The sequence below is a fragment of the Neovison vison genome, chromosome 7 (genome assembly GCF_020171115.1).
Source record: "Neovison vison isolate M4711 chromosome 7, ASM_NN_V1, whole genome shotgun sequence".
In the NCBI taxonomy this organism is placed as follows: Eukaryota; Metazoa; Chordata; class Mammalia; order Carnivora; family Mustelidae; genus Neogale; species Neogale vison.
Window position 1 is genome coordinate 189,855,213 of NC_058097.1, and position 17,380 is coordinate 189,872,592.

At 51.7% G+C, this 17,380-nt stretch overlaps 1 protein-coding gene across 1 annotated transcript in view; it reads right to left on the bottom strand.

The window, feature by feature from the left end:
• Positions 1-15,953, bottom strand: part of LRP4 (LDL receptor related protein 4) — a 49,730-nt gene extending 33,777 nt beyond the window's left edge. Inside the window, exons 1-4 of the mRNA XM_044259209.1 lie at positions 15,760-15,953; positions 1,998-2,144; positions 716-832; positions 342-455 (exon numbers count right to left, since the gene is read on the bottom strand). Coding sequence (XP_044115144.1) covers positions 342-455; positions 716-832; positions 1,998-2,144; positions 15,760-15,811 — 430 coding nt within the window. The 5' untranslated portion in view covers positions 15,812-15,953. The remainder of the gene's footprint in view (positions 1-341; positions 456-715; positions 833-1,997; positions 2,145-15,759) is intronic.
• Positions 15,954-17,380: the final 1,427 nt, after the last annotated feature.

The window sequence follows — 17,380 nt, forward strand, 5'->3', positions numbered from 1 at the left end:
TCTGACCCAGTCCCTGCCAGACATCACAGACTTGGTGCAGACTGTGGTGGGGGAAGCGGTGGCCCTGGCGAGACTGGGCCTTGGGCTCCTATTCCGGGGTTCTCCGGCTCCTATTCCGGGGTCCCCACGGCTCTGTCCCTGGCCTGGAGACACTGGGCCTTGGGCTCCAGTCCTGTGGTTCCTGGGGTCTGCATGGTTCTACCCCTCAGCCTTCCTCCAGGTGCTCCAGATACCCCAGGCGGTTCACGGTGCAGCCGGGCTAGAGCCGCTGCTGCCTGTTCTCCCCCAGGCCAGACCACCCCAGCCATCCTCCCCACCCCCACCCCCAGAGCTCCACTCACCACACTGCTCATCACTGTTGTCACCACAGTCATTGTCCCCGTCGCAGTGCCACAGGCTCCGGATGCAATAGCCATTCTGGCAGGGGAACTCATCTTCTTCACACTCCCGGGGGGCTGTGGGCACAGAGCTGTCAGGCTGCTGCAAGCCCAACAGGAAGCCCCAAGAACGGGACCGGCGGGCTACTCCAACACTGCCGTAAGGGATCTGACGCAGGGGGCCCTCTCTTGGGCTCATCTAACCAAGAGGGAAGGTGAAAGGAGGGACAAAGAGCTGAAGACCCTAGAGCTGATGTGGACCTGGGGCATCATTTTCCGATGGAGAATCCCTTCCCAGCAGAGCCTGATGGAGCCCGCCTGGCGCCACCGGCACTCACGACAGTCCTGCTCGTCCGAGTCATCCTCGCAGTCGTTGTCCCCATCACACACCCAGGAGCGGCGGATGCACTTGCCATTGTCACAGTGAAAGTCAAGAGGAGAGCAGGTGGGCAGCACTGAGTCCCGGAAAAAGAGGGCAACAGAGAATCAGTCTGGGATATTTACCGAGACAGCCTCACCTGGCTGGAGACCCTGTGCCAACACTCCTTCCCCTGCGTCTCCCGACGTGACCTACGCTCCTTCCTCACAGACTCCCATGCCTGCCCCCAGCTGATGGAGAAGCGAAGAAGAAACCACAACCAAGAAGCCACAATATTTGCAGGGAACGGCCACGAGGGGTTCCCAGGGCAGGGCGGCCCAAGGAACCCCAAACCACTAGGAAAGCAGTAAGAGAAACATGAGCAAGAAAAAGAGGTGTTTGGGTTTTGTTTTCCTTTCCCTCCTGTTAAATGAAGATTAACACATCTGGGCTGAACTTCCAGTTCTAGAACTCAGTACTGATCCCACGGGGTGAGTCAGGTACCCTGTCTGAGCCATAGGCTCTCTGACTGTAACAGTGGGGGTAATTACACTTGGCTCACGGCGGTCTTTCGAGATAATGCCCAGGACAGTGAGCCACTTATCACCACAATTAGCCGAACCGGTGGGGGTTAACAAGGTCCAGGCTGCAGCTTCCATCCTATTAGACTAATTAACCACCCTCAGACATAGGTGCTTCAGTGGCACCCCAGACAACTGGCTCAGCAGCGAGAGGTCCAGGGATCCGGGGCACGATGCCCGAGCCTGTTGCGCGTACGTTACCGCGCTGTCGGAAAGGAAGGTTTAAAGAGACTGTAAGATTTCCTGCAAAGTTCCTATTATACAGAATACCAGCGTGAGAAACAGAAATGATCTGCATCCGCATGGAGTATGCACATTAATATATATATACGCAGTACGAGTATATATTCACACGAATACAGAGAGATCTATTTAAAGAGACTGCCTACGGTTTTCAAGGGTGTTTTCTTCCACACTTGTCACAGTTTATTGGTCATATCTGCATGGAAATATAGGGAAGACAGGAGGATTGGAGCCATATATGCAGTGAAGAAACCACCCTTCTGTCAATATCTGTCACCTCCACAGGAGTCCAACATGCTGAGTCTGACCCGACAAGTGCACAGAACACTCCCTCAGACCTTCACCCCTGGGTCCTTCTTCTATGGCTTCCTGCCACTGCCTGGGTGAGGGGGGAGTGTAGGGAGGCTGGAGGTGCCTGGTGGGGAGGGAGGTGCTTACTACAGCCGTCCTCATCGCTGTGGTCCCCGCAGTCGTTGTCCCCGTCACACTGCCACTGCGCAGGGATGCAGGTACACTCGCCGAGGGCACTCACCGCACACGTGAAGTGGCTACGACCACAAGCACACTCGGGGCTGCTGGCGAGGCCTGGGCAGAGGGGAAAGAACCTGTGAGGGCTCTGCTTCTGCCCAACCAAAGCCCATTCTAGAGAGCAAAGCTGACAAGCCTAGTCTGGAGCCACTGTCACCCAGGGAGCCACAGTGATACAGATCACGCAGTCATGCCTTCCGCCTTCCTCCAAGGCACAAATGGTCCAGAAGATAATCTGTGGCTCTGGATTCATAAGCAGTCCAGTACCCCCTCTAGGACCAGGCTTTTTGCCCAGTACCCCCAAGAGACCAGAGATAAATGATATCACTCAGAGAGACGGTGCTCTTAGGGAAAAGGAACAAGGGGGCAGAAAGGGGGATGCAGAGAGAAACTCAGTACCCTGCCCTCCAAAGCTAGGTGGAAATATGGATGCTTCTGTCTCAGGCCAGGACCAGACCCTTGGTTATTGGCCAGGGAGGAATTCCAGCAGTGGAATTAAAATGCCGGGGCCCCTTTTGGAATAAGGAGTCCACACAGGGGAGCAGGAAGCAGCACAGGTGTTGCGAGTCTCCTGATCAGAGGTCAGAACTCACCTTTGGGGAGGCTGACCAGGAGAAGCAGAGCCCCAGGGTGTGGGGACCAGCCTGCCTCCGCAGAGTGACTGAGACCAGTCTGTAGGACAGGCCACAGCCTGGAGGAAGGATGGCAAAAGCTGCCCCTCCCCCAGGCTCAGCAGCACGCAGCTGGGCTTCCCTATTGAACATGGAGCTATCTGCCTGGCCAAGTCCCATGACCGGCTGCTATGCCCCCTCCCCAGCGTGCCCAGCAGGATGCCCTGGGATGGCGTGTGAATGGCTCAGTGCCCCTGCTCCAGCCTCAGCTGGAACAAAGGGTTCTGCCAGGGTCACTCTCCCCCCCTCCCTGCATTCATCTAACCCGCTGGGCTGCTGCAGCTGGGAAAGAAGGGGGCCACCGCTCATTGCTCATCTCTCTCCCTTGCTTTCTTCTCCCCTTCCTCCCCTTAGCGGGGCCCTGCCCTCCGGCTGGGGTGGAAAAGGGAAGGAATTAGGCCCAGAATGAACGGGTGTACTGCTATCCTCTCCAAAAGCAAGGAGAGAGCCCTGAAGCTGTCCCTCTCCAATTGAACCCCCAAAGGTAAGTGTGAGCATAAGGCATGGATTCCTATCCTACCCTGCAGATGGACAGATGGATGGATGGATGGATAGATGGCCAGCATTTTGGGATCAGTGAACCATTGAAACTATAGGTGAAATGTACACTTCTGGAGTAAAGGACCACAGATTTCATCTTATCCTCAACCGAGACCTTGCCTTCCCCCTCCACAAGCTAAGGCAATGAGCTGCCCTAAAAAAGATGCTGGATTTCCTGTGGAAGCCAAAGGAATTGTTTTGAGAGGTGCAGCATCTCTACACTTCAGAGGAAGGCTTTACTCCTAGCCCAGGGCTCCTGTCTGTCCAGGTCTCTATGCAAGGGCAAGACGGAGGATTCTTCCCCAGGGAAGCACTGGAGACCCAGCCCCATCCTCTTGGGCCTATTCTGAGAGCACTGAGAAGGGAAGGGGCTTTTTTCACTCAGACTGGGAACAACTTTTGAGACCAGCTCATCACAGCTATGGGCACTACTTTAAGGGACGCTGGCTGTCTGGAACAGCAAAGACTAAATATCCCAAAGGACTCCCATTCGGTGGGCTTCCCAGCAGGCAGATCCCCCTGACAGGGAGGAACGGGGAAGTGGGAAGATAAGTCTGACTCAGTGGTTCTCAGCCAGGGATGGTTTTCCCCCCAGGGGGACATCTGGCAATGTGTGACATTTTTGGTTGTCGTGACTGGCGGTACATCTGATGGGTAGAAGCCTGGACAGCCTACAGTGCACAGGGCAGGCCCCATGACAAAGAAATTGTCCAGTCCCAAATGTCGAGAGAGGTTGAGAACACAGCAAAAAGTGGGAGTGACACCAATGTGGAATTCACGTTGGGTGAAGGGGTGACAACACCAGAGAGGAAGAAGCGGGGTGAGGGGAGCAGGAGAGGAAAGCAGGAGAGGTCCCCCGGACTGTAGCAGGCAGACCGGGCTCCCCTGACCAGCTGTGTGACCTTGCACAAGTCGCTTAGCTCCCTGAGCCTCTGCTTCCTATTTTGTGAAAAGGATTGGACCAGAAGGTAAACACGGACGAAGCTAACCTCAGGCCCTGGCGCACAATGGAGATGCTCAGTAAATGCAGGCTGGGGGCGTGGGCTGTTGTGGATGCAGGGGCTAAATTTTCCCCAAAGCACCAGGATTAGGAGAGCAAGAACAGCAGGATTGTGGTGCCAGTACCGTGTGCAAGTTACAAAAGATACCGAAGGTAGGGCACCTGGTTGGCTCAGTGGGTTAAGCGGCTGCCTTCGGCTCGGGTCATGATCTCAGGGTCCTGGGATCAAGTCCCGCATCGGGCTCTCTGCTCGGCAGGGAGCCTGCTTCCTCCTCTCTCTCTCTCTCTGCCTGCCTCTATGCCTACTCGTGATCTCTCTCTGTCAAATAAATAAATAAAATCTTTAAAAAAAAAAAAAAAAGATACAGAAGGTAGAGGAGCCTTCAGTTCCCGGTGGATTTTTTTTTTTTAGGGTCCCACCCCCGCCTTTGGCTGCATGATAAAAGAAGTCCTGATTTCCCCCTCGGACTCCAGGAACAAAGTTCCATCAGGTGGGCATCCAGTTAGCTGCTGGCACTGAAGAGCCCCGACTTCCTGCCCCACAGAGCAGCATGGGAACGATGGCCTGGGGAGGTCAGGCAGCCACCATCAGGCAAACCCTGGGCTTGGGCTCTCCACAGACACATCACTCTCCAAAAAGCCAGCTCTCTGGACAACGGCTGCCTCTCTTGGATCCCTGGAGGTAGAATGCTGCCTTTTCACACCAGTCCTGGTTGTGATCAGAAAGGACAGCTTTTAACCCTTTTGAACAAAAAGAGTGAAGAAAGGAAACAGAGGAGGGCAGGTGGCATGCTCAGTCTTCACTTTGGAAAGTGGTAAGTTGGAGTACTCAGCTGTGCTCTTGGCCTTGAAAGCTATTTGCCAGCCAGCCACACTCCCTTCAGCTTCCAGGGGGTTGGGCCTTTTGACCTAAAGCAATTCAACTATGGAAGAGATCTCTCCCCAGAGTGTTCCCTACCCTTGATAGGCAAGTCATCCGGTTTTGGGTATACATGTGAATGGGCTCCTAGGATCTTCCTGGGAGGTTAACCAAAATCCCACCACTTATACCTTGCCTCCCTTGCCTCAGCCACCTCACCAATTTCTCACAGCCTTGTTCTGAAGGAAAGAAGGGCGGCATCCATTTGGTGGTATATCACATGTAGTGGCACGTTGTAGTAAAGAACACAGATTTTGGAGTCAGAGAGACTGGAATTCAAGTCCTGGTTCAGGCACCATGTAAACTGCTGACCACAGGACTAGCATATGACAAAACCTTTATAAAAATACAACCATCATATTTTACTGAGTATGTACTTACCAGATGCCCTTCAGATGCTTGCTTGCTTGCTTTCGTTCTTTCTTTTTTTCTTTCTCTCTCTTTCTTTCAGATTTTATTTATTTGACCGGGGAGAAGGGGAAAGCATGCAGGAGAGGCAGCGGGCAGGGGGAGAAGCAGGCTCCCTGCTTCTATCCCAGGACCCTGAGATCATGACCCGAGGCAAAGGCAGCTGCTTAATTGACTGAGTCACCTGGGCGTCCCTCAAATACTTTTCTAAGTGCTTTTCTTATGTTCCATCACTGAATGCTCTGACACCCCCGGGAGGTGACACTGCTATTATTGTCACCATTTTACACTTAAAGACACTGAGACACAGAGAGGTGAAGTCTGCAGCAAGGTCACACAGGTACTAACGGAAGATTGAAGCCAGCATTCACACCCAGGCAGATTGATCCCAGAGCCTCTGTTCTTAATCACTTCATTTCACTGCCTCCCAATAAGTAGTATCGCTATTACAAGAATCTCCAAAAGGCGGAGGTCAAAACGGGGAGTTTCCGACACTGAGACTTCGGGATCCCTCTCCTTTACACATTCTCGATTAGCAAATACACAGGGAGTTTGTGGATCTCAAGCAGTCAGCTCTCCTTCTGGTCACTGCTCAGACTGAAGACCAACGTCTCTTGCCCTAAAAGTAGTGAAGCAGGGACAGTCTGGAGACCCAGCGCTTTGAACCAGGGCCTCCATGTTGTGTTGGTTCAGAAACGAACAGGGTTTCTCACAACAAATAATACTATTTTGCAGTTACTCTTCAGAGTTTGCAAGGGACATGTGCACGCCTACTTGCCTTCACCTTTAATCATTAAAATAACCTTAAGTAGTGACTGCAGTCCCCACTTAATAAGTAAGGTCATCTCCTTCGGCCAAGGTCACGGGGTAAGTAGCAGAGCCAGGATGGCAGCCCCATTCTGACCCCTAGACCAGTATTCTTCTCTTAGTGTGACCTCAGGATCTGGACTTGCAACAAGCTTCCCAGAGGCCACTGAGGCATCCTTGAGGTTAGGGAGGCACTGCTCTCCACCCTCCCATAGAACACTCAGCTGCAGGGGGTGGGGCACACCTGTCATTTAGCGGCTCACGGACATTTAGTGGACAATGACTGTACACAGCTACTGAGCAGCTTTTTCAAGTTGAACCAGGAACAAGAAGGCTCACATCCTGTGAATGCCGGGATAGGACGGCTAGCAGCAGGAAAGGGATGACAGCAGAAAGGGTGGAACCATCACTCACTTACCATCAGACAAGGATTTTTGTAACACACCGAAGTTCTCCTCTCTCCTCTTGCCCACTGGTGGCAGTGGTGAGGATATTAACCTCATTGAATAAAGATAAATGATGTGAAATGAAATAAACTACCTCCAGGCCAATCAAGGGACCAAGCCCCTGATTTCAGCTCCTTGGGCAGCCTACACAGTCAGTGCGTCTCACTGAAAGAGATGCCCATGGAGCGAGACAAAACTGACATAACTAAAAGGAGTGGCAGCAGGGAGCCACTTGGAAATGAATTTCGCCTCATCCACAAGATATCTGGAATCGGGAGAACCCTGGGAACCTGCAAGCAGCCCCTGTTTCAAAGGACAGAGCTTGTTAGAAATACATCAGAACCAACACCAAAAAAGGTAAATGGTGGGGGCAGTAGGAGGCCAGGAAGTGCACGCTTTCCTAATGCTGCCCCACCTGGACCCACGCGGCCCCAGATAAACTGAAAGCCCCTCGTCTGTTCTCCAAAGGCCCACTGTGCCTCCTCTTTTGGTAGCACTTAGCCCGCTATGGGATCACTGTTCCCAGACCACAAGCCTCCTGGCAGTTGGAACTGTATGACAGAGTTTTCTCCTTGTAGTCACAGCGCACAGCTCAATGCTTGGTATGTAGTAATCAATCAATACACGTTTGTAAAATGAACGAATGAAGGAGATCTTCAGCTAGAGTCTTGTGCGAGTTGGAGCCAAAGGAAAAGAGGAGCCCAGAATATCAGAAATAAAAGTAATTATTTCCTACCTAATCTGCCCTGAAGAAAACAGGAATCTTCTTTTTCAGGTGGTGTCCTGGTCCCACCCAGTTCAAAATTACTCTCTTCTCCTGGAAGAGCTCCTTTTGCCTGCTGGATTGGCAGGCTGTGATATGGACCTGTTATGATTCTACTTTTTTATTTTTTTTTTAAAGATTTATTTATTTATTTGACAGATCACAAGTTAGGCAGAGAGAGAGGAAGGGAAGCAGTCTCCCGGTCGAGTAGAGAGCCCGATGTGGGGCTCGATCCCAGGACCCTGGGATCACGACCTGAGCCGAAGGCAGAGGCTTTAACCCACTGAGCCACCCAGGCGCCCCTCTACTTATTTCTGTCCCTAAGTCCCTAGAGGCCAGCCTCACCTGGTGTGAGAAGACTGGGTGAAGTCTTTTCCCAGTGGGATGCCTCAGTAAGGGGCATCTTCAGACACATGATTACTGGTCCGTCTCTTGCCACTCTTCACCATGTTACAGAAGTTCGTAATGGTCAGCCTCCCAAATTATGGGGCAGGGAGCCTCATGTTAAGAGCATGGGGACAAAACTAAGCTAGTTCCTGGCTGTCTGCCCCTGGGCATGTTATTTAAATCTCTTTATACCTTAGTTGCTCATCAGGAAAATCCGGATTAGCGTAGACCCTACCTCACATGGACATTATTAGAATTAAATTAGTTAATTCATAAACAGCACTTAGCATAATGCTTGGCACATACGAGGCTCTCAGTAAACGACAGCTCTTGTTATTACTATGATAAAATTTGACTCACCGAGAGGGGTCTTATCCAGCCACCCCATGATCAAGCCCCGCTATTTCAGGACTCAAGGTGTCTAAAAATTCTATTGCGGGCCAAGCTGCAGTGTCCCCCTCAAGGGGTTAAGCTGGTGGCATGAATGACCACAGGAAAAGGGGGACAAGGGGGCTGTGGCGAGAGTCCTCCTCGATGCCTTTCTCCGGAGGAGCTCAAGGCTCATAAGTATCCTTTATCTTTGCTTTATCATCAGTCACTGCCTAGGAGGCAAGTATAGAAAAGAGCACTCAGAACCTAAATCACAGACCAATTCAGAACTGGATTAGCTTCCTCCATTGTCAAATGGGGGCAATAATAGTACTTCCTTCTCAGGCTTGCTGGGATGTTAAATGAAATAATACATATGAAGTACACGGTAAGGATTAATAACACAGTTACTGATCCCTTCATCTTCACCTAAATATGTCCTCTCTCTCAACCCAGTAACATAGTTATGATACTGGGCTGTCTCCATTCAAGTCCTCAAAAGTCTACTTACCCTGCCCAGCAGCTCAGTCAACAGATTTCACAAATCCAGCATGGCTTGGATGTGGCTGTGCTCTGTGAGGGGCTGCTCAAAATACTGCTTTCCTCTCCCCCTACCTCTCAAAACACAAGGTCCACACAGTAATACATGGCTTCACGAGAGCAATAAACCTCATCTCTCTCCCTGGGAGCTTTCTAAAGCCTCCTTTGGGGCACCTCGGTGGCTCAGTTGATGAGGCATCTGACTCTCGATTTCAGCTTAGGTCATGATCTCAGGGTTGTGACACAGAGCCGGGTGACAGGCTCCATGCCGGGCGTGGATCCTGCTTAAGCTTCTGTCTCTCTTTCTCCTTCTGCCATCTCTTTTAAGTAAATAAATAAAGCCTCCCTCCGTCAAAAGCATGGAGAAGTTAATCTTTATGCATTGAGAATCCATGAGAAGATGAAGACTGAAAACAGAGAGGGGAAGTCAATCTAAGAGAGAATGTAGATAGTTCCAACCTAGTTCTTTTGCTATAGCTTGGATATAAAATATTCCATACTAACGGGTTGGATGGGTTAAAGGCTTAACAACTTTGGCTCTGGGTTCAAATCCTGAGCCAGTTACTCACGAGCTGTGTCTGAGCTTTAGTTTCCTATCTGTAAGACAGGAACCTAACATTACGTACCTCATCAGGACACTGTGAGGGGGAAATGTGGTAACGCACCATAAATGTCACAGTGATGGGGAGACAGCAAAAGATTTTATTTTTTATTTTTTAAAGAACTTATTTATTGGGGCGCCTGGGTGGCTCAGTGGGTTAAAGCCTCTGCCTTCGGCTCAGGTCATGATCCCAGGGTCCTGGGATCGACCCCGCATCGGGCTCTGCTCAACAGGGAGCCTGCTTTTCCCTCTCTTTCTCTGCCTGCCTCTATGCCTACTTGTGATCTCTCTCTGTCAAATAAATAAATAAAATCTTTAAAAAAAAAAAAGAATTTATTTATTTATTTCACAGAAAGAGAGGGAGAGAGAGACAGCGAGAGAGGGAACACAAGCAGGGGGAGTGGGAGAGGGAGGAGCGGGCTCTCTGCTGAGTAGGGAGCCTGATGTGGGGCTCAGTCCCAGAACCCTGGGATCATGACCTGAGCCAAAGGTAGATGCTTAAGGACTGAGCCACCCAGGCGCCCCAAGATTTTAACTATTAACTGCCCCAGGAGTCCCTCTGTATTATTTAGACCACATATCCCAGTTTGCAAGGCAAAAAATGGTTACCCCTGATTCTTCCCAGAAGAGCAGAGATTCTCATTTTGGGGATTCTCATTTTAGAACCATTTGCTTTTACCCCCTCTCTGAACCTGTAGTAGAAATTTCTTGTCTAAACTGCCTGAGGAGTGGGAAAGAGAAGGACAGAACCCCCCTTTCCTATTTGCTAGGCTCATGGATATTATAACCTTGCATCTGTATTTGGTCACCAGAAGGGTATAGTCGACGCAACAGAGAAACTATCTCTTGTCCTCATTGGTGCCCAAAAGGGGATGGCAGGCAGGCTCCCAAGGCCGGGGCCAAGCAAAGGAACATTTGGAGGGCCTCCCCCCCACCCCCCACCCCCTGCCTTGTAGGCCTGGCCTGAAATGCAGCTGCTGGGCTAGGAGAGGCACTTACGGTCTCCAAGCTTTATTTCATGCACTGATCAGGTGTCTTTCCCCATATCCTACTCAGTACTTGCCTGAGCCTACACCCAGACACGAGGAGGGTTCCTCTCCCCCCAAAAAGCTCTGCCTTGAGCCCAGAGCCTCCCCCTGCTCCAGAAAACCTCTGGTGATAAATTATGCAGCAGCACCTTTGTGTCGCTGCCTTCCAGCCAGATGGGAGGTTTGCTCCCAGTCTTTTGTTTCCGGCTTTGCTCCAATCCTTGGCTCTGTGCAGAGGTGAGGGGGGGAGCTCCTCTAGGCCAAGTCAGGGCTTGCAGCAAGTCCCAGCGAGGCTTTCCCCAGTTGGCTCTCAGGCAGAGCCCTGCCCTGCCTCACTCAGACCTGAATGAACAGGGGAAGGAGTGTTAGGGACGCTTACCCTCAATCCACTCTGCTATAGGAATGCCTAAGTACAGCGAAAGAATGAAGTTTGCTCGGAAGGGCGTAAAGAGGTGCCCAAGGGCACCTAAGATGTTTGCTTCTTGCTAAATAAAAAATGCAGAACAGAAAATGGAGTCAACAGACCGCCAGGAAGGCCAGTGAATCAGCTCTTCTTACCGGCTGCTCTTGGTTACGGTCAACTTTCCGCAGTCCCCAAAAACATCACATCACTGGCACCGACTTAAAAGGAAGAAACAAAGAGACAACAGGGGTCAAACTCTGGGGTGGAGGAGCTGGGGGTTGGGGGTGGGGGCGAGTCATGGGCTGGAGACCCACATCAATTATCCCTGCACACTGACAGGATTCCTGATTGAAGTCGGTAGTCATGAAGGAAGGCGGTGCTGCAATGGCCCAGCCCCCAAATTGGGGCAATTACTACCTTATGAGCTCTGGGGCCTGACTCCTTTCCCAGGCCAGTGGGAGGAAGAGCTTGGAATTCTAAACTGTTCCAGCTCCAAGAGACCTCAGCCAGCACCTCTCACCCCAGGTCACAGCAATCTGAGAGACGCCTGGCCTCATCCCTGATCCCAGAGTTTTAACAAGGAAGCTCCCAGAGGAAAACCCCATCTCCTAGGACCTCTCCTGGGAAAACTAAGGTGGCGTGGGCTCCCTAGACCATGGTAGAGAGAGCTTCACAGATCTCCTTTCTGGAAGTATGCACAGGAGGGGAACTATGCTTAGGTTTCATTAGGTTTTCAAGGTGGGGTGGGAGGAAGGGGCAAGATCTTTAAAAGAGAAAAGCAAAAAACCAGGTGAAATGGAGGGCTGACCTTCCATTTTAGCACAGGACACTACAGTATAATGATCTGTTTACCTGGCTCCCATAGTCCAAAGATAAGAACCATCTCTAATCTATTTATGCAAATTTGCTAAAAACCAGCTAACATTTATCCAAGCTTGCAGTAACAGAGTAGGCTGTGTTGAGTGTATTATCTCATTTAATTTTTACAATAGTCTCCTGTGATAATTTATTACTACTCCAGCTCTCCCCTCATTTACGTATAAGAACTCTGAAGTTCAGGGAGAGTAAGTGTTTTGCGTAAGGTCACCAAGAAGTACCAAAGTCAACATTCAAACCCAGGGATGCCTCTGCTGCTTAATCACCGATCTATGCACGCGGTGATTAACATTAGTGCTTGGCAAATGTGTGTTTGCTGAATGAATGAACAAACGAATGGGTGCAGAGCCCAATTTAGGGAATGCTCCTGAGTGTATCTGGGAGAAAGAACCTGAGCCTGTCAGCTCTAAGCTAGATGGAGAGTGATAAGCACAGGCATTCTTTGGAGCTATTTATAGGGCCAAACCCAGGCTCTGCCAGCCAACCAGTCAGTGGGAAGTCTTTCCTGGGACATGGAATCCCACCATGCTGAGAAGGGGAGAAGGACTTCCCTGACTGAAGATGAGATGCTAATTCAGACACTGTGTGGGGTCCAGATGCCCCATGCCTAGGCAACTGTGGGCAAAACTTGTGGCTGGGCTTCACCAAGGAATGTAGAAATTGTGGCGGGAACATGCTGTAATGGACTTACTCAACCAAGGGCATGGAACTGTCTCATAATTATGAGATGTGCCCAATCATTAAAAAAAGGCAAATCTTCCTAAAGTGGTCCCTGAAATTCCCTATCCAGGAAGTGCCTAGTATTGATCTTCTCTACAAAGGAGAAGCAACATAGCCAATCCTTCCTATTTCTCCTCTTCTTAGAGATCAAGAGTAGTAGCCAATCAGTAGAAAGAGTGAGCAAAGACCTATAAAATACTCTGTCCTCTGTGACCTTCTGTGTTCTTTGCTGGCCCAGAAGATGGACATGCCAACGTGTTCTGTATCAGACATAGCCAGACTGGTTCCCTTGCACCTGTCATTCTTAATACCCTGTGCCAGTCCCAAAGATGTTATCTGATATTCAACAGGGGACAGAAGAGGAAATCCAAAATCAGTGACAAGCCAAGCATCTTTCACAAGTCCAACAAGATCAGGGACAAGGTCAACCAAGCACCATGACAACAATCAGATGGAAAGGAGACCATTCTCAGCTCTACGCTTTTGCCCTCACCTCAGAAATAGCCTTCTATCTACCTAAGCACCTGAGCAGAATTTTTAGCTTTTTGCTTACCTGGAAGAGATCTCCAAGACAAACATGGTTTCTACTCTTCCAACCCTGGTACACTGCCTGAGGCCTCACCTCAACCCTCAGGAGAAAGACAGCCAGGGCTATCACCAGCAATCAAGTTTCTTAACAAAACTTTTAAGGTTGGAGGGTTATGTAGGTTCAGGCCAAACACATAGGCTCTAGGAAAAGCCCACAGGGCTAGCAGCATCCAAGTAAGCATCTTAAACCTTAGTGTATTTTTTAAGAAAGGTTATTTATTTATTTATTTGACAGAGATCACAAGTAGGCAGAGAGGCAGGCAGAGACAGAGGGAGGGGGAAGCAGGCTCCCTGCTGAGCAGAGAGCCCATGTAGGGCCTCATTCCAGGACCCTGGGATCATGACCTGAGCCAAAGGCAGAGGCTTTAACCCACTGAGCCACCCAGGCACCCAAACCTTAGTGTATTGCATCCATAGTATAAAACACTGTCTTCTTCATGAGCCTCTGGAACACAGTATTAGGAAGCTTTTTGGTGATATTTCTGGTTGAGCAACTGCTCGGTCTCATTGGTAAACCATGAATCTGTCCTCTTCCCCCATCTTCTACCTCCCCCAGACCTCCAAGGATGGTTCAGTATCAAGTTAGGCAAAGTTTAGATCTTCCTGCCACTAAGTGTCCTTACACATGTGCACAGGAAGTCTCCCGTGCTCAGAAGTTTCTATGAGAGTTTTTGTCCTTGTCCTTGGATAAATAATAATAACAATAAAGTTTTTATCTTTAAAAAGAACCCAAAGGAGTTATCAAGAACCCTCCCATCCTTTCCCTGTGAAGCATTAAATACAGGAAATTTTCTACCTCCAGTCTCAGGGCAGAAGTAGTGTATGCACTTTTGACAGCTCTGGAGCAATAAAATTCTCCTGGACAGTCTCAGCCCAGAACCTTCCAGCTCCCCTTTCCCTAGGGCAGAAGGCGACAATCTCCTCTCTGGGTTTGTTGGTATCCGTTTTAGCCTTTTTTTTTTTTCCCCCTTTTTTCTTTTTTCCCTGTGCCGTGCCATTTCCCTTGATCTTTTTCAAAACTTCCTCCAGGGGGCCGAGAGGAAAGTTCCATCCCCTTCTCTTGCAGCCCGAAAGGGGAACCCCCCCCCCAAAAAAAGCATAGCTGTCCCTTTAAGGGGCCCATGTGGTGGGAAGAGCAGCTACATTCCTACCCCAGTAGGGCCGCTGTCCCGACACGCCAAAGAGGCTACAAATAACCTTCTAGGAGAGAGCCCGGGCGGGGGAGAGCACAGTGCGAGGAGGAACGTGGCTCGGCCCGGCTACTACGCGGAGAGGAAAAACTCAGTCGGCGTTAGAGAGGGCATGGAAAAAGTTGTTTAAAATCCACGGGTAGTTTAAATAACAGACACGAGAACTCTGTTTTGGATTTGGGAGGTAAACCGATCTTTAAAACGAGTGCCCAGGCATCTCCACGCCCTGCCAGGCAAGTTCCGAAATCGGCACAACTTCCACACGAGCTCCCGGAGCACGCTAAAGAAAGACCCGGTGCAAGCCGGGCCAGGGTCTAGAGACCCCTCCATTCCGAACCCCACCCTCTCATCGGGGCTGCGAAAACGAGAAGGTTCGCATCTCCCCCAGCAGAATAGGGTTGGGGTTCAAAGATCAAAGTTCTTTGATCTTTGGGAACCAACTAGAGAGAGCTGCTAAATCACGGAGTACACCCTCGGTGCTAGGCAGCTGCGGAGAACTAGATTCCACTGGAGCCCAAATCACACACAGCAGTTGCGTCCGGGCACCAAACAAGTTATTAATAAGGAGCAGATGAAGCAGCAGTTCTGCTGCCATCCGTCCAGCTCCCCCGAGGGTCACCGCGCGGACCCGGAGCCTGCCTTCTGATGTTCCGCGATACCCGCCCCCAGCCACACTACTCCGGCCAGGACGGCTCTGCCGGAGCCTTCCAGCAGTTTCTTGCCTTGTGTCCCTCCTCTGCCCCTTTTCCAACCCGGTTCCCCCTCGGGAAGGATCCAGGGCAGGAAGCTGATTGGTCTCAGCCAGGAGAGGGAACCCAAAACACCACTAAGGGGAGATGCTGCGAGCAAGCAGTACCCAAAGACCCTCGGTGGGAGCAAGGTCTGGAGTCCGAGGAACTAACTGTTCCCCGAGTAGAGGAATCCCCAGAACCCAAGCATTCCGATTCTACTGGAGCCCGGCTCCGAAATCCGCCCGAGACCCCCGGTCCCTGCAAAGAGGGCTTTTTACAATTTATGGTTTAGCGACCAGCCTTGCCCGCCTCCCTTTCTTCGCACACATTCATTCGCACCAAGGACGCAGACACCCTGTCTTAACCTGAAAGGGAAGCAGCCCCTAGTTCTTCAAAGAGCAGCGAGGGAGGCGAGCGAGCGGGAGCCTCGGATCTTCCGGAGCCCGGCCCAGATCCGAGCCGCGGAGGGGCTCCACCGCCGCCGCTCTCGGGCTGGAAGAGCTGGGGGAGCTCCTGCTCCTCTCCCCCGCACGCACGCTCAGGGCTGCGGCTTGGAGAGAGGGCGCGGGGTCTCGGGCCCCAGCCCGCGCCGCCGGGTTTGCGGGAGGTAAGTCCTGCATCGGCCGGACCCACGGACAAACTTTCCCGGCGGGCCAGGAGGCGCGGGCACGGCGGCGCCGCTTACCGTGTGCGCAGAGCAGGGCGCCAAGCAGCAGCGCGCCCCACAGCCGCCTCATGGTGCCGCGGCCGCCGGCGGCGCTCCCTGTCGGCCGGGGGTCCCGCCGGCTCCCGCGGGACAGCGCGGCGGAGGGAGTCGGCACAGGGTCCCGGAGGGGGAAGCGTCCCGGTCCGCGGCGGGCGGGCGCGCCCCGCAAGTCGCCCTCCGGCCGCTGCTGCCTCCAGTGCTGCCGGAGCCGAAGCCGCCCCGCCAGGGGACCGGGAGGGGGTGTCCCGGGCCAGGCCGCCCCGCCCCCCGCGCCGCAGCCCCCGCCACCGCCACCGCGCCTGGTCCCGCCCCCAGCGCCCGGCCGGCCCCTTCCCGCCCTCGGCCCCCGCCCCCCGGTCCCCGGCCCCCACCCGCCAGCGCCTCCTGCGCTGGCCGGGCTCCTCTTCAGGCCGCCCCCACATTCCTCGTCCTCGAGAGAGCCCCCCTCCGTGTCCCCACTACTACTGCTCAAATGTCCCTGACTTAAAACATTATCCCAGCGGCAACTCTCCATCCCTCTCACTCGACTCTGTGCCAGAGAGGAGCACCCAGGCTGACCCAAGTCGCCTGGACGTGACCCCGGCCCCCCTACCAGCCCCAAGTCCAGACTTTATTGATGTCTCAGAATACGCAAGGCTTGCTAATGCATAATCCTCCTAGGTCTTTATTAACATCAAACAAGGGACATCAGGGGGCCTGGAGGGCTGTATCTTAACTAGCATTCTCACTGTCAAAATTCCTTTTCTGAGATTTTCGTCTTGCTCCACCCCCACTCCGGTCTAGGCAGCGTTGTTCTAGGGCTAAATAATTCCACGACCTCCCCTTTTCATTTACTCATTTCCTGAGGTGGTTGTCTGGGTCCTGTCGCCCCAGCTCAGACATCCAGAATTGACCCAGACATAGTTCCTCCTCGCTGTCTTTGTAAATCAGCGTTGTTAGCCTCTTCCCCCTTCTTTGACTTTCTGATCCTGGCAAGGAAGGAAGGGGGTAAGGAAGTAAGTCTTTCCTTGTACTTGCAGTTTCCCAGAGACCGGAGCCTCCTCCGGGCTTGCGTCTGTAAGGGCCTTACAGCAGCATTTAACTTGCCCCTTACCGCAGAAATTTTTAAACTCCTCTCTTGTCTTCGCTTCATGGCCTGTGCTTTCTCCAGAGTGTATTAATAATATGAATTAATTTTTTTGTTGTTGTTGTTGAATCATGTCTTGTTACTTTTGTCCAAGCCTCCAGCTTCCTTAGCGTCTTCTTACCAGTTTTCCCTCCAAGCTGGTATACCAACATTCCCCAGCTTTGGGTCTTCCGCAGTCTCTTTAAACCATGTTCCTCTTGCAAGTAAATAGAGTCCAGAAGACCCAAATGCTCCATGTCAGCCTAGGGGAAAGCAACGTGATATCATGCAAAGTGGATATTAGGAGATTTCTCCAATGGCTAGGTGGGCATTTCATCCTTGCTTGTTTTCAGTGTTGCAAAGGTTTTCCCTTCAAATCATCATCTTTGACCAAAGCTAACGTGAACTTAGCAACAGCAGCAAAAACAAGTGAAGTGTTAACTCCTTTAGCTGGTACTTCTTTATACTGTTCTGCCTGAAATTTTTACACAGGTG